Genomic DNA, 21341 nt, shown 5'->3' with positions numbered 1-21341 from the left:
TCAGTATCATTTCACAAATAATGTAATTGCTTCGCTGCTGTACACACGTTTAAAAATGCGAGCATATATGTATTATATTTTATTTCATAATATGTATTCACAATTTACAAGTTCAGCATACAGATTTTTTGTCGAGTAAAACCGGAACCTTTTAGATTAATTGTGCTACTTTGTTTTTGTTCCCTCTATTTATTTTTTTAACCACGTGAGATGGTCTAACAAATGTTCGGCTCTTGTTTCATCCACAAATTCGTTTTTCTTCCGTTATGTATTCAACTCAAGAATTTGAACTCTTTCCTGATCGTACTGTAACTCAGTTGCTATTCAAAGATGTCAGAAACGCCGCAGAATTGAGGAAAAATGTCATGGAAGGAAAGATTAATGGTGCCTTGATAAACCCGTCTATGGTGAGACAATGTAACTAGCTGGCTAGACATTTTGGTTTGATGTAATGTATGAATGCTTGACTGAAGTTGATGCAATGATCCACAAATTTATTTTTGCAGATAGTGAACCCCTTCCAAGTTGCTAGTGGCAGCAAACAAGGCAGTCCATTTACATAGCACGAGGAGACAAGGAGCTTATATTCCGAAATCATCTACAACCTTTCACCCACTAATAATGTAAGGAGCCTCTAAAAGTATCACACACACATTGACACACCTTTCTAAGTAATATCCCATCCTAATGTCTTTGACACATTTTCCTTTAGATTTCAGAGGCTTTCAAGAGGTTTGGGATATCAGACAGTGATAGTGCTCTTCTCATAGTTCTGGTCCATCCCAAAGAGGAGACGCAGCACATGAGTGACATCATTGCCAAGGTGGACGGACAACAGATTCCAGTTGAAGATGTCTCCATGTTGACCGACCCTGCTAAGATCAAAAAGGTTGGTCTTGTTTTTCTTTGTCAGTCTTGTTTTTCCTTTGAGTGTTGGGCGCACACACACACACACTAATATAATATTTACAGTGCCTTCAGAAATGATTCAGATCCCATGACTTTATCCACATTTTTGTTTACGTTACAGCCTTATTCTAAAATGTATAAAAAAAAATATAATTCCCAGCCATCTACACACAATACCCCATAATGACAAAGCGAAAACAGATTCATTAAAATTAAAATAAAAACATATTTACATAAGTATTCAGACCCTTTGCTATGACACTCGAAATTGAGCTCTGGTACATCCTGTTTCCATTGATCATCCTTGAGATGTTTCTACAACTTGATTGGAGGCCACCTGTGGTAAATGTAATTGTTTGGACAGGATTCGGAAAGGTACCACAGTTGACAGTGCTTGTCAGAGCAAAAACCTTGCCATGAGGTCAAAGGAATTATCCGTAGCACTCCGAGACAGGATTGTGTCGAGGTACAGATCTGGGGAAGGGTACCAAAAATTTCTGCAGCATTGAAGGTCCCCAAGAACACAGGGGACCCATCATTCTTAAATTGAAGAAGTTTGGAACCACCAAGACTCTTCCTAGAGCTGGGCACCCGGCCAAACTGAACGATCGGGGGAGAAGGGCCTTGGTCAGGGAGGGGAGGGGACCAAGAACCAGATGATCTCTGACAGAGCCACATAGTTCCTTTGTGGAGATGGGAGAACCTTCCAGAAGGACAACCATCTCTGCAGCACTCCATCAATCAGGCCTTTATGGTAGAGCTGCCAGACTGAAGCCACTCCTCAGTAAAAGGCATGTGACAGCCTGCTTGGAGTTGTCAAATGGCACCTAAATGACACAATTCTCTGGTCTGATGAAACCAAGAGTGAACTCTTTGTCCTCAATGCCAAGCATCACGTCTGGTGGAAACCTGGCACCATGGTGGTGGCAGCATCATGCTGTGGGAGTGTTTTTCAGCGGCAGGGGCTTCAACAAAGCACTGAGTAAAGGGTCTGAATACTTAGGTAAATGTGCTTTAAAAAATAAAAATAAAATAAAAAAATATATATATATATATATATATATATATATATAATACATTAATACAATTGCAAAAATTTCTGAATGCCTGTTTCTGCTTTGTTATTATTGGCTATTGTTTGTAGATTGATGAGGGTGGAAAAAAATTAATAAATTTTAGAATAAGGCTGTTATGTAACAAAATGTGGAAAAAGTCAATGGGTCTGAATACTTTCCAAATGCACTTACATTTGGCAGTGATTTTGCAGCATGCAAAATGTACATCTATGTAAACATGTTGTGTTATTGGCTTTTGATGTTACCATAGCGAATACATTTTTTCTATACCATTTTTAACTCCATATGACTCATCTCGGCAGGTAGGGCGGCAGGTAGCCTAGTGCGTTGGACTTGTAACCGAAAGGTTGCAAGATCGAATCCCCGAGCTGACAAGGTAAAAATCTGTCGTTCTGCCCCTGAACAAGGCAGTTAACCCACTTCCTAGGCCGTCATTAAAAATAAGAATTTGTTCTGAACTGACTTGCCTAGTTAAATAAAGTTCAAATAAAAAAATCTCACTGATACTGACAGTGTATTCTAAAAAGGACAGAAATATTTTAGAATTAGCACTTTTGGAGAGTGAAGAACTAGTGTCGCCAACTGGTTTTTAAATGCACTTTTGGGACAGAATCTTGCTTAAGTACAGTTTTATCTAAGCAATACTGAAGCTCTTTTGCAAAATGTAGATGTGGAATGGCCCCTCTTGGTATTGAGACTCGTCGATACACAAACACTCCCTTAGATAAACGTGTCTGTTCTTTTTGTAACGATGGATCCATCAAAACAAAGAGACATTAGGAATGATCTTTTTTGTCAACTTTCAAGCTATAATAAACATTTTAATGTTCTAGATGAAAATAATAAATTGTGTGATTTTCTCAGGTATCAATATTGTAAATGTCTGCGCCAAAGCCTCCCACCTTATCCTCCAACAGAGACGTTTATTTTTAAAGACCTAAATGTCCTTTTTTTCTGTTGTCTGCAGGATGGCAACCAAAGATGTCATGTAGCTCAACAAGAAGACATGGCAGTAAATGGAATGTTCTAAAAAAAAAAAGTTGCTGCACAATATCATAAAACAAATGTTTTCCTCCTTGAATATGTTATTAAACATGTGCATTTTTATTTTTTATATGACTGTTCATTTACACATCAGCAATGTTAAATCTGGTTAGAAAATGACAGATGTGTAAAAACATCAGAGGACCAAACAGGGTTATTAACTATAGCTAGATTACTATCCAATTGGGTACAGATTTTCATGCAAATACTCAAAAATCACATTTCCCCATCAGAGCTGTTTAATCAAATTGACTTGTGGATTAAAATCTGAGCGTGAGGATGTAGTGCACATTTAACTAACTTTTGTGTTTTAATTCCCATGTATCGAATTTTAAAAAGTACGTAGGTTGTCATCGCAACTCAACTGATGGTTTTGTCACAAAACATTGTGTTATATCGAGAATGTGCCCACCATTGTGCCCACTCGCCTTGGCATGTGTGCTTTTGCCTACAGCTCACATATACAGTGTGGGTATTGCCTACATGATGAGCTTTTTATGGACAAATGAGCAAAATGATTTGTATTTGTTAAATGGCAGCCAAGCATCGATCATGTCACCAGATTAAGACCCTTGATATTGGAAAGCAGCATCAATCTCTTCAACATGCACTTTCACCACCCTGTGAAGTTCATAATTTATTTAAGCTGTAGCTTAATGCCTCAATCACACTGCCAGTGTCATTGCATTTTGGTACACCAGAAGTACATTCATTTCCAATGGAAACGCTGAGTTTGTCTTGCAGCATTGTGTTGATGAGGCCGTTGCAGTGCGTTCTGTGTGGTGCATGCCTTGAATTTATCGAACATATACAGTGGGGCAAAAATGTATTTAGTCAGCCACCAGTTGTGCAAGTTCTCCCACTTAAAAAGATGAGAGGCCTGTAATTTTCATCATAGGTACACTTCAACTATAACAGACAAAATGAGAAAAAAAATCCAGAAAATCACATTGTAGGATTTTTAATGGATTTATTTGCAAATTATGGTGGAAATAAGTATTTGTTCACCTACAAACGAGCCAGACACCTGTCCACAACCTCAAACAGTCACACTCCAAAATCCACTATGGCCAAGACCAAAGAGCAGGACACCAGAAACAAAATTGTAGACCTGCACCAGGCTGGGTAGTTAGAAGTTTTGTATTTCGTCCCCTTTTTCCTAGTGTGCAATGACTACATCACGTTAGTGACTACAAACTTGTTGGATGCATTTGCAGTTTGTTTTGGTGGTGTTATATGTTTTATTTTCATATATCATTCCTTTGTAGACAAATAATACAAATTCGCTGTTAGCCAATGCGAGAAAAGCAACAGATCATGGCAGTAGGCTACAGATAGAGGAGGTAGCCAGCAGCGCGTCAAGACGTTATCTTTTTTTGCCCTAAGTGTCTGAACACGAGATGGAAAATCAACATAGAGGGATTCTGTAATTCTGTCATAGAATGAGCACAATGTGATGGAGATCGTGATGCATTTGTACAATTCCTTGAGGCTGTGCAAGTGCTCCAGGGGAGATGTGGCATTTTATATAAATGTGAGGATGGCTCTTCTAGCTCATGAACTTGGTTATGCAGCTCTTAAAATAAGAAAATAAGCACAGTTCTAGGGATTCCTTCCTTACATCTCTGCTCATATTAGAGACATGACAGGAGAGTGAAGGTAAATAAAAAGGGAGAGAAGCCCATTATTGTCCAAGTAACTTGCTGTCTATAAATAATCCTATGTATTTGCTCCAGTAACTAGAAAGTGTTATTCAAAGGGATAGCTATTTAAACGTGGGAAAAATATAACTAGGCTATACAATAAGACTGTCACATATACAGTTGAAGTCAGAAGTTGACATACACCTTAGCCAAATACATTTAAACTCAGTTTTTCACAATTCCTGACATTCAATCCTAGTAAAAATCCCCGGTTTTAGGTCAGTTAGGATCACCACTTTATTTTAAGAATGTGAAATGTCAGAATAATAGTAGAGAGAATGGTTTATTTCAGCTTTTATTTCTTTCATCACATTCCCATTTGGTCAGAAGTTTACATACCCTTAATTAGTATTTGGTAGCATTTCCTTTAAATTGTTCAACTTGGGTCAAACGTTTTGGGAAGCCTTCCACAAGCTTCCCACAATAAGTTGGGTGAATTTTGGCCTATTCCTCCTGACAGAGCTGATGTAACTGAGTCAGGTTTGTAGACCTCCTTGCTCGCACACGCAGTTCTTCCCACAAATGTTCTGTAGGATTGAGGTCAGGACTTTGTGATGGCCACTCTAATACCTTGACTTTGTTGTCCTTAAGCCATTTTGCCACAACTTTGGAAGTATGCTTGGGGTCATTGTCCATTTGGAAGACCCATTTGCGACCAAGCTTTAACTTCCTGACTGATGTCTTGAGATGTTGCTTCAATATATCCACATCATTTTCTTTCCTCATGAAGCCATCTATTTTGTGAAGTGCACCAGTCCCTCCCGCAGCAAAGCATCCCCACAACATGATGCTGCCACCCCCGTGCTTCACAGTTGGGATGGTGTTCTTCGGCTTGCAAGCCTCCCGCTTTTTCCTCCAAACATAATGATGGTCATTATGGCCAAACAGTTCTATTTTTGTTTGATCAGACCAGAGGACTTTTCTCCAAAAAGTACGACCTTTGTCCCCATGTGCAGTTGCAAACCGTAGTCTGGCTTTTTTATGGTGGTTTTGGAGCAGTGGCTTCTTCCTTGCTGAGCGGCCTTTCAGGTTATGTAGATATAGGACTCGTTTTACTGTGAATATAGATACTTTGTACCCATTTCCTCCAGCATCTTCACAAGGTCCTTTGCTGTTGTTCTGGGATTGATTTGCACTTTCGCACCAAAGTAAGTTCATCTCTAGGAGACAGAACACGTCTCTTTCCTGACCAGTATGACGGCTGTGTGGTCCCATGGTGTTTATACTTGCGTACTATTGTTTGTACAGATGAACGTGGTACCTTCAGGCGTTTGGAAATTGCTCCCAAGGATGAACCAGACTTGTGGTGGTCTGCAATTTTTTTCTGGGGTCTTGGCTGATTTCTTTTGATTTTCCCATGATGTCAAGCAAAGACGCACTGAGTTTGACCGTAGGCCTTGAAATACATCCACAGGTACACCTCCAATTGACTCAAATGATGTCAATTAGCCTATCAGAAGCTTCTAAAGCCATGACATCATTTTCTGGAATCTTCCAAGCTGTTTAAAGGCACAGCGAACTTAGTGTATGTAAACTTCTGACCCACTAGAATTGTGATACAGTGAAATAATCTGTCTGTAAACAATTGTTGGAAAAAAATACTTGTGTCATGCGCTAAGTAGATATCCTAACTGACTTGCCAAAACTATAGTTTGTTAACAAGAAATTTGTGGAGTGGTTGAAAAACAAGTTTTAATGACTCCAATCTCTGACTTCAGCTGTATATATACAGAGTTGGCTACTGCATGGGCTGTATGATTACTGAGAAATGTACTTTACGTACAGTAAAAATATGCTGATATTTTTATTTTACTAGGCAAGTCAGTTAAAGAACAAATTCTTATTTAGAATGACGGCGTACCCTGGCCAAACCCTAACTCAGATGATGCTGGGCCAATTGTGCGCCTCCCTATTTACACAGTGTAAAGGGATCATCAACGAGGGGCTATGCGTTCAATGGAAAATAAGGAGCGACATGGAAGCAGTGTTCTACGATGCTGTAGCAGAGTGGAACTAACCTTCCACTGATTTGCATTATTTTCCAGAGAATGCATGGAACCCAGAGTTATTTATCCCTTTTATACCATGGCTATATTGTAATACATTTGCTGCTAGAAATGTGTTCATTTGCTGCTAGAAATTTGTTTGACATCCACTGAAGTAGCTAGCAAGTTAACTAGATAGCTACAGTAGTTGCCATTGTAACCACAGACTTGCTAGTTTAGCTAACCAGGCCATCAGTCCTAGCTTGCCATTATGAAAATCTAGTTCAACAATGCCAATAACGTTTTCAATTTGACTTTTGCTTTCAAAAGCAGCTCAAACATAGAAGAAGAATGAACTGTAGCCATTGAATTCTACCTGGCGTTACAGGGTGTTACAGTGCATGCTCCAGAATGCCAATCCCATGAAAAGGGAAAGTGGGGTTACTGAGGAGGATTTTAGGGAATTGGAAGGAGTGACAAAAAAGGACTATGCCCAAAACGTCTCAGGCTCTAGCAAAACAATGAAGCAGCAAAACGTATGTTGGCCAGATGCTCTCAGATGGTGACAGTACTGCATACAAGGCAGTTGTCACATTAGATCCTTAACCAGGCATTAAGATATGAAAACTGGAATGCATCAATCATGCCCACAAGAGGATGGGACCAGCGCTACGGAAACTTAGTGCCTTGGGGGAGAGATGCAATAAAATATAAGAATCTAAACTTCTATTACTGGGGTGCAGTTCTTGATAACCAGGGTGATGTAGAGGGGATAAAGACTGCTGTCTGGTTTCTCCATTCTATGTCAACAGACAACCCATACTCACAGTAGATGTTCGTCATCTTGGTTCTGGCACAAAAACTATGCAGGCAATATATTATTTTGATCTAGAGGTTTCACAGAAAATGGTGCCTGTATAACATAGGATGTCAAATGACAACCTCCTCAAAAGAATGAAGCACGGAGGAACGCAGAATGGAAATGAATCTCGAAATTCCGTAATATGGTGCCCCAAAACAGTCTTTGTGGGCAAAAGCCGCATTGCTGCAGGCAAGGCAGCCAGTATGGCAGTAGCCACATTTGACAAGGGTGCCACTGCTGTATCAAATGTGATGGACAGATTGTGGCTTGACAACATTTCTGATGACACTGGATGCAATCAGAGAGGAGGGTGAGAGGCATGTTGTGAGAGCTGATGCTGTTTCAACAGTGTGTGCCAAGCGTAGTCGAAGTCCCCAAAGACACAGTCCAAAACGTTAACAGTCTCCAGCAACAACTCAAGTAGTGCCTTACATTATGGGGCTGGCTGGCATAGCTAATTCATCCATGAACTTCTGCATACTTCATCAGCCTTTTATGTGAAAAATAATAACGCAATTAACCTATCCTTATCAGCCATTTTCTCAAAATGACCTGTTTCCCATGCGCCAAGTATTTCTCTCAGCCTTCAAAAGAGGTACATTTACACTATTCCACACACTGGTTCTTAGGACTTATAGACAAACTTGTCCAGAGGCTTTTAAAAAAAATATCTCATAGAATTTTTATTTCAAGTGGCATTTTAACTGTAAATGTGTGCAAAATATCACCTCGATCACACCGACAGCGTCATTGCATTTTGGTACACCGGAAGTACATTCATTTCCAATGGAGCGCTGCGTTTGCCTTGCAGCATTGCGTTGCAGTGTGTTCTGTGTAGTGCATATGTTGGAACTATCGTATGCTTAGACGGCTTGACAGAAATGGTAGCAGAAGGTGAATGTTGAACTTTTGCTGCACACATATCCAGATGATGCTACGTAACATTTTGCGCAATGACACTGTTGGTATGATCAAGGCGTATGCAGCTGTCATACGTGTGAAGTGTTTTAAAAATATTTTTATAAATGAATATAACAATATGAAATAACAACATGAAAAAACAATATACTGATAAACTGCTCTGGGTAAGTCTGAGCATTGGATGTATTATCACCCCCCTCCAAAAATAAAATCTAAATAATTCTGACTTGAACCCTATATTGAAAAATGTATTATTGTGATATGCAAATTCGTGCTGATGATCATATTGATGATCACCCCCCCCAAAAAAAAAATGCTAACCTTCCCTGTTATTGATACACTATAAGTGAATTTGTCCAAATACTTATGACTTCTTTGAATGGTGGTGGGGACTAGTGCTTTCATTTCTCAACGGTAAAACAGATATGTATGAAAATACCCTCAAATAAATGGTGACATTCTGTACTTTCACCTCATATGAATCATTTGGTCTCAAATCCAAAATGCTGGAGTATAGAGCCAACTTTAAAATGTTATCTTTGCTGTCCAAATACATACAGATGGGAGTGTAGATAAAGTATTTGATCACCTCTCCTCTCGGAGCTGCCTACAGATAAACTTTGTTAAACATAATTTCATTCCATTGTGTTGTTGTTTGGCCTACACATTAATTACACTGTATTGACAGAGATTTCTATATCTTACAAAGCCAATTGTATTTTTTCGTGGACTGTGAGGCAACACTGAAAATCATTATCTGTTTCCAGAGTATGGACATCTGCTATATTGGAAAGAGGACATTAAAGGATTTCATTCTAGAGGTATGTACTGTATCAAGTTAATTATTGAGATACATTAGCCATAGTAAGGAATAAACATGTTTGTCTGTAATAACAATATCTGCGTTGCTGTTTTTCTGTCAGTATTTAGAGCCGAAACCGGCAAACTTAGTCTCCATTGAGGATGGGAAAATCATGTCTGAACATAAAGGTAACGCTGTGTGATATCCTCAGTGGTATCTTCTGTGTTACTGCTTGTCCCACTATCCTTATAAGAGTACGGCTCTTCCAATGGTAAACCTTTACATTAACGACTGGTTCTCTTCCTCCTCTCAGGTTGGTTCACCCTGACTCTAGGCCAAAGGGCTAGGGTTGGTTGGCTAGGATTGGTGGGCAGAGGGACGCATGGTTTGTTGTGGACAAAGACATCACTACTGGAGAAGTGTTTGTGGTAAGGTATGGTTTCTACCTCTTCGATACTGTTATAGCTAATTGAGTCCTAAACAACCGGCCTAGCTACAGTACAAGATATGAGGCAGATCTCCCGCCTCCTTGCTGTTATTTGCTGTTGATTCTCAATGGGATTCTGATTCTAAACTCCGTAACATCAGGGTCCGACCACCAATCACCCGGCTCTATTCAGAGACGAGGTACGAACAGATCGTTTCCATTGGATAACAGAGGACCCTCCCACTGAGCTGATCCAGACTAAGATGGAGTGTCTCTTCCGCTTCATCCACCAGATGCCTCTCAGTGAGTCACATGACACGTTAGGGCCAGACACAGTTTGTAAGGAAGTGTCATTTAATAATACCTTTACCTCCCGTACGACTTAAACAGATGTAATGGGTTAAAAAATGTACACTTCGGAAGTGTTAGTGTCATGTTAATAAAGTGTTGGTAACTTGTTAATAACACAGCTCCTTGCACTGTGACCTTGAACATGAATGGCTCTGTGTGGATCATGCTGTCTCAGTCAATCAGAGCACTCGCACCAGGACAGGTAAGCACTCTGTTGTTTCCCACACATAGACATGTAAGCCGTCTGGCTCACCCTTTTTCAGAGTTTTGGCAGTTGGTTTTGTTACTTCCTAGGGATGTTTTTTTGTTGTAAAACTATGATTAAAATGTCTATAGGCCATTTTCAAATAGATTTTTTTGTCATTAGGTCAGCTTTTAGAAGTAAAGCCAACCCATGTACTGTTACAGTCGTTTTCGTTCATCTGTGTGAGCTGGTGCGTTCGTGTTAGTCCCAGTGTGTTATTCCTTAAGATCCTGATTAGCCAGCGAACAAAGGCCTATCATAGGCCCAACAAACGTAGGCAGCTGCTCCAGTGTGTTTCTGATTTCCCTGACAGGGATTACTCCAGACTCTAGTCAGGGCACAAAGAGCCTTGTCCACGCTTGGATTACCCCCTTTCTTCATGTGCTATCCCATAACCCACTGCTCTGAGAAAACAATATGGCCGAGACGCGTTTGTCTTGGAGCTCTGGGCTTGAGGCCAGAGTGCGGGTAGATGAATAGAGAAGCGATAGAGAATAGCGGTGTGTGTGCTCAAATGTGGAGGTTAGTTCAGAGGAACTAGTAGTCAATATTCAGCATCAATGTCTTCCACTAACATTAATTTTCTGTTCCTGTCTTATCTACCTTGATATTGAATGAGTAGCCTTGCTTCAAAAATTCCATCAGTCTCTGCTCCTCACTACCCTCCCTTCTAACTTCTTATTCACTTCCCTCATCTCCCCCCAGGAGGGCCTCACAGAGCACACACTCCAACAGGGACGAGACCACATGAAGGAAGCCCCTGTGGCCAAGGAGAGGACTCCGGAACCAGCCAGCTGAGCCTGAGAAAGACTTCATAGGCCCATTATCAATATGGACCTAACCTTACCTTCCAGACTTCAGTCACACTGTTGATGGACAAGACTACTGTACTTCCACAGGCCTTATCCCATTCTCTGAACCACTACTGTAGAACAGAAGAGAACACTGATCATGCTTTTGGGCCTGTCCACTCATCAAAAACACACACTCAAAAACTTCCTCTGTACTGTTGCACTCAGTTGATACTTCTTCCTATTATGGTACTTGTGATGTACAGTATTATTTGATAGTGTGGACTGTGTAAAATCATATACATGGTAATTCATTGTCTTATTTATTTATTTGGACAGATTATTAGAAAATGTGAAATGCATATTTTAAAAATGATGGCTTTTGTTAAAATCCAAACAAACAGTGCCTTTTTCTTTCACCGAAACACATTTAGCATGGAACTGCATTCTTTTGAACTACTGTGTAAAATATCCAATATGTAAATAGAGAATAACTTGATTAAGTGATTATACTTACAATTGTTTTAAATAGGTGATTTCTGTGGCCAGCAGAAAACCTCACTGAAGAAATCCAGTTAATGTATTGTGAGTCACTTTACATCTGTTTCCCGTCCTCTTCCACTCTCTCCAAAAGGGGGCGAACACGCATAAGTTATACTGAGTCTTCTAAACCTTTTCCTATGCACTGTTTCTGGTGTTTAAAATAACAGTATTGATGTTATAGCAGGTGGAATGTATAGGTAACTGCCTAAATAATGGAAACACTGGAGTAAATGATGGATACAAAGTATATTGAAAGCAGGTGCTTCCGCACAGGTGTAGTTCCAGAGTTCATTAAGCAATTAACATCACATGATGCTTAGGGTGTATAAAATGCTGGGCAGCCCATTATTTTGACTGCCATGGCCATAGGATGTCAATGCCCCCGTCCACAGTGCACGAGTAATCACAATGGTTTGATGAGCATGAAAATGATGTAAACTATAAGCCATGGCTGTCACCAGATCTGAACCCTTATGGGAGATTCTGGAGTGGTCCCTGAGACAGCGTTTTCCACCACCATCAACAAAACACCAATTTATGGAATTTCTTGTGGAAGAATGGTGTCACATCCCTCCGATAGAGTTCCAGACACTTGCAGAATCCATGTCAAGGTGCATTGAAGCAGTTCTGACTCGTGGTGACCCAACGCCCTATTAAGACACTTTATGTTGGGGGTTTCTTTATTTTGGTAGTTAGTTACCTGTTCAATGATTTTGCAGAGTATGCATTATTTCATTTAGTTCCATGCATACCTTCAATTTCAATGTTGATGTGATTTCCATGGGAATAAAACCTACAATTCACCAAAAGTTGAATGAAAGGGCCATACATTACAAACAGGTGCAAGGGCCACTTTTTCATTAAATCAGGCTACATTAAATTGGATACCAACATAAATGGTAGGATGGAGGAAGCAATGGATTATAATCTAATTTCAAATGGATGATCTGGAGAGTTATGTATATTCTGAAAATAAATTCATAAACTGACCATAATAAGTGATAATCCAACTCCACAATACCAGTCCAAGCACATGGGCCAATTCTAAATCAATAAATTATTGTAAACTATTTATTCAGAATGGATATGCAAATGATGAGCTCTAAACTACTAACCATAACAATAGCGAATCGTTGACCAAATAGCTTAACTTTTTCCAAAAGATAATTGTGTGCTAATTTTCTTGGAACCGTGGCCAGACACATCTCTAACGATGTACCATTTTCCCAGGTGATGAGCTCAATACCAAACATCAGAGAAAGTTTCAATGATACCAAACTTGTTTTATAACAAAGTTCTAGTGGCCCTCAAACACACAATGCGCGTGTTAACAAGCTCTCTGTATTGTTATAACAATGGTCCGAATGCGCAATCGTCAACAGCTCAGGACACTTCCGAATGTCAATGAGAAAGCCCCCTGCGAAAGTGTCCCGCTGAGCCGAACACAGCAGGTTTATGCTAATCAACTCTCAGAGGAGGGGAGCCGCGGAGCCATTTTGTAGTCATTTAAACTTGTCTGTGGAATAATGTGACTGCGCTCTGTGGATACTATGGATATACGTGTGTTTTCCACTTCAAAACTTCACCATGAAGGATAAAAGAAAAAGGGACAGTGATAGTTAATGTTTTTGTGGAGGTGTTTCGATGAGGTTGAATGGGATTTGTTGGAGTTTTAAACCATGGAATTACCGATGAATTGGATCTGGGTTTGTGTTCTATTCAACGTGCCCTTGCTGGGATGTTTCGAGCTACACCTTTCAGAGACGTTACAAACTGGGACCGTTTTGGCAAATTTGTCCCTGGGGCCCGGGTGGACTTACAAAATCGACAGGACTTTAACTCCTAAATACATTCAGAACTTTTTACAAGTGGAATGGCAAGAAGGAGCTCTCCGTATGTACCGAAAAGTGGATTGTGTGCGCTTATTGAGGAACCCAGTGCCTGTCTATATCAGGATAGGGTCGTTGACGTCTGAGAATTTTGTTTTGACACATTTCAATACATTTGTACACGGACAGGACTGTTTTATCAAATACAAGAGAAAGAGCACAATAGGTAAGCCCGACATTCACATCAATTACTTTTCCAAACTGGAAGCAACTTCCTGCTTATCCGCGGGTAATTTGCTTGTGAATGTAACAGAACTTTTGCCTGCCTTTTCGCGAAATACCACTTTTTCTGCCTCCTGTACTACTGTAAAAGATTTGAGGGCAGTTTTTAAACATGGCAATATATTGCTGGACGACAAATACTGTTTGGGTGAAGGAGAGCTGAGCGAGGTACATTTGTATTGTACACTGCTTGCTCTGAGTGACCGGCGCGTCCGCATCTCTGTGCGCGTGAGGTTGCGGTTGGTGACAGTGGTTGAGGGAGAGACCCATGAGGAGCACACACCATCACCATCACACACCATCCAGATTGTGCCTGGCAAATGGAACCACCGAAAACGGAGAAATGTGAACACACCTCCCCAGTTTCAGCTCCCCAACTACCAGGTGTCTGTTCCCGAGAATGAACCATCAGGGACCCGTGTCATCACACTGAAGGCCACTGATCCGGATGATGGAGAGGCCGGGAGAATAGAGTATGGAATGGAGGCCCTCTTTGACAGCAGATCCAACGACTTTTTTGTAATAAACCACCAGACAGGTGTTATTACAACAGTGCAGCCTTTAGACAGGGAGGTCAAAGACACACACGTCTTCAAAGTAATGGTAACAGACAACGGCTCCCCTCGGCGCTCAGCCACTTCTTACCTCACCGTGACGGTCAGCGACACCAACGACCACGGTCCGGTGTTCGAGCAGACTGAATACCGGGTAACCATACGGGAGAATGTAGAGGTGGGCTTTGAGGTCATGACCATAAGAGCCACAGACGGGGACGCACCCTCCAACGCCAATATGGTCTATAAAATAGTCAACGGCGGCGGAGTGAACGCTGGTTTTGAGATTGACCCACGCCACGGGCTAGTGAGGATCAGAGAGCGGCCCGACAGAGAGACCATGTCCCAGTACCAGCTGATCGTGGAAGCCAACGACCAGGGAAAAGACCCTGAACCCCGGAGCGCCACGGCCACCGTCAACATCTCTGTGGAGGACGAGAACGACAACTACCCCCAGTTCAGTGAGAAACGTTACGTGGTCCAAATCCCTGAGAACGTGGCCGTCAACTCTAAAGTCACTCAAGTCGAGGCCACGGACAAAGATGAGGGAAACAACGCTAAGGTCCACTACAGCATCATCAGTGGCAACGTGAAGGGACAGTTCTACATCCACTCTCCCACTGGGGTCATCGATGTCATTAATCCCTTGGATTACGAGATGATTAGGGAGTATAATTTACGGATTAAAGCTCAGGATGGTGGCAGGCCTCCGTTTATCAACGGGACTGGGATGGTGGTGGTCCAGGTGGTTGACGTAAATGATAACGCTCCTATGTTCGTCAGCACGCCGTTCCAAGCCACTGTGCTGGAGAATGTGGCCATTGGCTACTCAGTAATCCACATCCAGGCTATAGATGCTGATTCTGGGAATAATGCACGTCTAGAGTACCGTCTCACTGACACCTCCCCTGGTTTCCCCTTCACCATCAACAATAGCACTGGGTGGATCACAGTCGCCGCGGAGCTCGACAGGGAAACCACCGAGTTCTATACCTTCGGCATGGAAGCGAGGGATTGTGGGATACCTGCGATGTCATCCTCGGCCAGCGTGAGCATCACGGTCCTAGATGTGAACGACAACATCCCGACCTTCACAGAGAAGGTGTATTCACTGAAGATTAATGAGGATGCTGTGGTGGGGACCAGTGTGTTGACAGTGACAGCCATCGACAGGGATGTAAATAGCGTCGTAACCTATCAGATCTCTAGCGGCAACACCAGGAACCGTTTCGCCATCACCAGTCAGAGTGGAGGTGGGCTCATCACCTTGGCGTTACCCTTAGACTACAAACAGGAGCGGCAGTATGTCTTGACGGTGACTGCGTCAGATGGCACGCGTTATGACATGGCACAGGTGTTCATCAACGTCACGGATGCCAACACGCACCGTCCTGTGTTCCAGAGCGCCAACTACCAGGTGACGATTAGCGAGGACCGGCCCATTGGGTCCACCGTGGTTGTCATCAGTGCCACCGACGAAGACACGGGTGAAAATGCACGCATCACATACATCATGGAGGACAACGTCCCCCAGTTTAAGATCGACCCTGACACGGGCGCCATCACCACCCAGATGGAGATAGACTACGAGGACCAGGCATCATACACGTTAGCCATCATCGCCAGGGACAACGGCATTCCTCAGAAGTCCGATACGACCTATGTGGAGATAATAATCCTGGATGCCAACGACAACACACCTCAGTTCCTACGGGACATGTATCAGGGAACTGTATTCGAGGACGCACCCATTTACACCAGCGTGCTCCAGATATCTGCCTCCGACAGGGACTCCGGGTCCAACGGAAGGCTGAGCTACACCTTCCAGGGTGGAGATGATGGGGAGGGGGACTTCTTCATCGAGCCCTACTCTGGCATCATCAGAACAGCCAGGAAGCTAGACAGAGAGAACGTGCCTGTGTATACCCTGAAGGCCTTCGCTGTGGATAAGGGGATTCCTCCTCTCAAAGCAGCGGTGGACATCCAGGTGTCTGTGCTGGATATCAACGACAATGCGCCCGTGTTCGAGAAGGACGAACTGTTTATCTACGTAGAGGAGAACAGTCCCGTCGGTTCCGTCTTGGCTCGGATCAGCGCCACTGACCCAGATGAGGGAACCAACGCTCAGATCATGTACCAGATCGTGGAGGGGAACATCCCTGAGGTCTTCAAATTGGACATCTTCAAAGGCGACCTCACCGCCCTCATGGACCTCGACTACGAGTCTAGAACCGAGTTTGTCATTGTGGTCCAGGCCACGTCCGCTCCGCTCGTCAGCCGTGCCACTGTCCACATCCGTTTAGTCGACATCAATGACAACGACCCGGTTCTGCAAAACTTTGAGATTATCTTCAACAACTATGTGACCAACAAGTCCAATAGTTTCCCCTCAGGGATCATAGGGAAGGTGCCTGCCCATGACCCGGACGTGTCGGATAAACTCCACTACAGCTTTGAGTCAGGGAATGAGCTGAACCTACTGGTGCTGAATGCAGACACGGGGGAACTAAAGCTCAGCAGAGACCTGGATAACAACAGACCTCTCGAGGCCCCCATGACTGTCTCTGTCTCAGGTGAGAGCACCTCAAATGTATAAATGCAAATGGGAGAGATCCGCTTATTACCATGTCTTATTATTATGAGCTATAATTACCTGTCTTATTACCTAAAGAAAACGCCTTGTTCATAAATCATATTCTTCTGGCCTTTTAAAATTAGGCCTAGTTTCCCGCTGGCAGAGTTGAATGAGTAAGCAAAGGAATTTATTCAAGATGGATATCTCAGTGCTTATTTGTATGGTAGAATGACCGAGAGTGGAATTAAATGAAGTGAAGAAGCATTTGAAAGTAAGCTATTTTGGTTTTCCGCTCTTTCCAGTCACCTGAAATCGTTTGCTGCTTGCGGAGTGGAATAAAGTGTAAGACGAATATGTGAGATAGGTAACAGATGTCACAGTTGTAATAACACATTTGTCGTCTGGAACTGTGTGTAATTGACTGCGTGTTCTATTGGAGCTTAGGCCCTAGCAGAAGTGCTGTCTTTGTTTAGTGAGAGGTAGTTGGAAGGTGTAAAAGGATCTGGTTTTACCACTTTATACTGTTTGTGTGCTACTGTATTGTGGGGGTTGGTGGTTGCCTGGGTTCATAAAACATGCTATTATACCAGGCGCCCCTATTTTCTTAACCAATGTTGGGTTTTTTTCACTGCAGAACTGCAGTTTGCACATATCAACATCATTGCACGTGAGACACCTTCTTCAAAAGAACTCACCTTAGAAGTGAACAGCTTACGTTGGCCCCTTTTTCACTTAGGTTAGCAGGAAGGGTTAAGTGTGATGATCAAAACTGCTGCAATGTCTGCCGCACGCATTCACTAACTGAAATAGTTCTCCGTGCTTTACATAGCGTTAGTCAGCAGTTCGTGCTGGGTGATTTTGCTGCAATTTCGGTTAAAGCGAGGAGTGCCTTGTTGCTGATTGTGTTGTACAGCCCATAGTGTAATAAATGTAAGATGGGTTATCTGCATTCGTCGGTACGTCATGCAGAAATAAGTTGTGTGAAAGATGTCCTCTTATACAGCAGTAGACTTCGTTCAGTTAAGTTAAAGATTACACTAATGCAAACACCCATAACTCACACTCTCACAGAGACACTGTAGTATGGTTATTTCAACTGTAATATAGAGCGTTGGTGTTGCACAGGCCTTCGTATTGACTTGTTTCAGGCAGTAAGTGGGAGAGAGACATCCTATCCCAATGAGAGAATTCTGTCATAGTGACAGCTGTTTGTCTCTCTGTGAAGGCTTTTCTTTCAAATCGCGTCATGTTTCCCGATATGGCAAACTGCCTAGCACCTTAAGTGTCTCTCTCTCTCTCTCTCTCTCTCTCTCTCTCTCTCTCTCTCTCTCTCTCTCTCTCTCTCTCTCTCTCTCTCTCTCTCTCTCTCTCTCTCTCTCTCTCTCTCATTCTCTCCCTTTCTATTTACCAAGAATGAAACCTCTCTAAGCCGTTCCTTCTCAACTTCTCTCATAATTAGTTATCTCAATTACTTGTCTTTTTCTGTGTAACAAAAGACAGTCTGGCCAATGAGTCACTAGTGGACCTAAATGAGCACCTTGTGTCCTGCATTCATAGGCCCTGCTTTCGCATTCGCCTTTAACAATTGGGACTCTTGAGGTCTCCTTGACAATGCTGACCCCCGGCTGTCCCTCGAGGGGCACCCCTGCCCTCCTCCATCAGACCATCAGAATAATGCGTTTTACACACACACACACACACACACACACACACACACACACACACACACACACACACACACACACACACACACACACACACACACACACACACACACACACACACACACACACACACACACACACACTGCCCTCCCCCCTCCACACACACATTCTAACCCCCAACCTCCCTCCTCACTACTCTAGACATACCCTGATGTCAAATGTTAGGTAACCATTAAAACTGGTGCTCTGACCTCTCAACCCCAGGCCCAGGGGAGAGGAAGGGCCCTCTAGGGACAACAGGAGACCAGACTGAGATGGACCTCAACAGCCTGCTACTGTTTCCCTTTACTAATGAAACACTAGCCCTTCTCTCTCTTTCTCTGTGAGGTAATGACTTTTTGGAAGATTAGGCCCAATATTAGGGCTTATGAGAAAGGAAACAAATGTTTGTTCCAAAAAACAGTTCTATTATTAGTTAAGTTTGACCTCCTTACCTCTACCATTGGCATATAAGTGGTGACTACGGATGTGTGAAATTGAACATTGTTTTAATTAGATAGATAGATGTCTCTTTCCATTCAAATGGATGGAAATGCTCTCGAAACCTGTTTAAATTCACCAAAAGCGGTAGGAACAGGTGTTTTATTCTACCCACAGAAAGGGATTGAAATTGTTTATCTATCCCTCCTGAAAGGCCAGAGGTACTGTCAGATATCCCCCAGATAACGTAGTTTAACATTCTAGTCACAACACCACTCTGTCTCTCCCCTTAGAACAACACCGATGAGGCATGGTAGGGGCTGAGTGTTCCCACTGTAATACAATATCTCTTATCTGGCTAGCTCAACACTCAACAAGCTTTTCCCTCCGAAATGTTGCTCTCTCGTTTTATTCACCATAGTCTTGTTAAAAGAAGAGCCATTGACTTGACTATCTAATGTATTTATCTCCTCGGGCTTCTATCTAGATACGTATAAGTCTTTCTCTGGCCCAGCATACGGAGTTCTGTCTGTGTGATATAATCTGTCTGTCTGTGTGGCCCTCCTGGCGTAATTGAGACGAGGGATGGATAGTGTTACATTACTCCTCTGTAGGCTGACTTTGTGAGATTTACCTTAGTGATTTGGAGTGATTGGTGTAAAAATCGTCATTTTCACTTGGTCTCTCTCTCACTTTCTTCTTTTGGAGGGAAGGAGGGATGAAGGGATGGGGAGCTTGCAGTGTTCCGCTACACTCACACACTCCTTCGTTCCCTCCTAGGGGCCTTTAGCTAGCGTCTCCTATAGGACTGGTTTGGCCCTCGACCCCACTCTGTCGGGGCCACATAGTTGGGCTTTTGAACATTTCTCTTCCCTCCATGTCACTCTTTCTCCCTTCCAGTCTCATTTTCTCTCCCTCTCACGCGCTCCTTCTCTCCCTCTCTCTCTCTTTCTCTCTCCAGTCTCATTTTCTCTTCCTCTGGCACTCTCTTTCTCTCTCTTTCTCTTCCTCGTGTCTCTCTTTCTCTGAAGTTTATCTCCATAGCACCCAGAGGAGGTTTACCATTTCTTGTAAGTCCTATAATCAGATTTTCTGCAGGAATCTAAGAGGTTTAATTTGATTTACATGAGGTCTCTACTGCAGCAGCATGAATAAGATGATAGATATTGATGTTTTAGTACATTAGGTGCTGAATATATCTTACAAGAGGTTTGCTAAAGGAAAGGACTAAAGTAAGGAAATGTGTGTGTGTTTGTGTGGGGAAAGAGGAGAGTGTGCCCCCCTGTCCAGTTGTGCCAGTGTGTATCCCAGCCCTGCCTGTTACAATACTACCACTGCTGCCACTGACTGCACTCAACCAGCTGCAACAGAGAGGGAGAGCGAGAGGGGGTTATTGGTGTGGTGGGCCTCCTTCCTGTGTCTGACCCCTAACTTTGATGAATGTCCTAACAATGTCCAGAGAGGCTTGAAGAGATGAGTCACTATATAATATAATATATATGCCATTTAGCAGACGCTTTTATCCAAAGCGACTTACAGTCATGTGTGCATACATTCTACGTATGGGTGGTCCCGGGAATCGAACCCACTACCCTGGCGTTACAAGCGCCATGCTCTACCAACTGAGCTACAGAAGGACCGCACTACCTATACAGGGCCTGCCCAGAGGAACATTGGCCTGGTCCCAGATCTGTTTGTGCTGTATTGCCAACTCCTATGGATATTGTGACCATAAGTTTGGCTATAGAGCACAAACCGATCTTGGACCAGGCTAGAGGATCATGCCTTTAGTTTGCATGATAGATTGGCACTAGGGGTTCGGAGATTGATGGTTTTGTTGACATTTCGTGTGATGTAAGTCGTCCTCTATTCATAGAGCAGATTTAGTTTACATGTTTATGTGCATGATGTGGTGGTATATTAGTCTTGACACTGAAAGTAACTGATATTAGCAAGTAACTCCATGGTCATTCCTAAGACATTACAACCACCTCTCTCCCCTCTCTCGTCCTTCCTTCTCTCTTATCACTTTCAATAATATATCTCTGCCTGTCTCTCGCTCTCCCTGCCTCCATCTCTCTTTTTCTCTCTCTCCTCTCTCTCGCTCGCTCTCTCACGTCCCTCCCCTCCCTATCTCTCTCTAAGGATTGTCCTCATTGTGAGTCATCAGTCTGTTGGTTACCAGGCTCCTGGTTTGGAGGCTATATCTGTCCTTGGTGTCTATAGAAACTGTTATTAGATTACAGAAACAGTCTGGGTCTCACATACACAGCACACACGCACATTGCTCTGAAACTCG

The 21341-nt window shown here is 42.8% G+C and overlaps 1 protein-coding gene and 1 pseudogene across 1 annotated transcript in view; both read left to right on the top strand.

Annotated features, from left to right (window-relative positions):
* The first annotated feature begins 190 nt into the window (after positions 1 to 190).
* Positions 191 to 11644, top strand: LOC118392260 (mitochondrial tRNA-specific 2-thiouridylase 1-like; annotated as a pseudogene).
* Positions 11645 to 13137: 1493 nt separating this feature from the next.
* Positions 13138 to 21341, top strand: part of LOC118392259 (cadherin EGF LAG seven-pass G-type receptor 1-like) — a 125541-nt gene continuing 117337 nt past the window's right edge. Inside the window, exon 1 of the mRNA XM_052460069.1 lies at positions 13138 to 16896. Within this exon, the coding sequence (XP_052316029.1) occupies positions 13338 to 16896 (3559 nt within the window). The 5' untranslated portion in view covers positions 13138 to 13337. The remainder of the gene's footprint in view (positions 16897 to 21341) is intronic.

Source organism: Oncorhynchus keta, chromosome 13, assembly GCF_023373465.1.
Source record: "Oncorhynchus keta strain PuntledgeMale-10-30-2019 chromosome 13, Oket_V2, whole genome shotgun sequence".
In the NCBI taxonomy this organism is placed as follows: Eukaryota; Metazoa; Chordata; class Actinopteri; order Salmoniformes; family Salmonidae; genus Oncorhynchus; species Oncorhynchus keta.
Note: the sequence above shows the minus strand (reverse complement) of the source record. Positions and strands in the feature narration are given on the sequence as shown.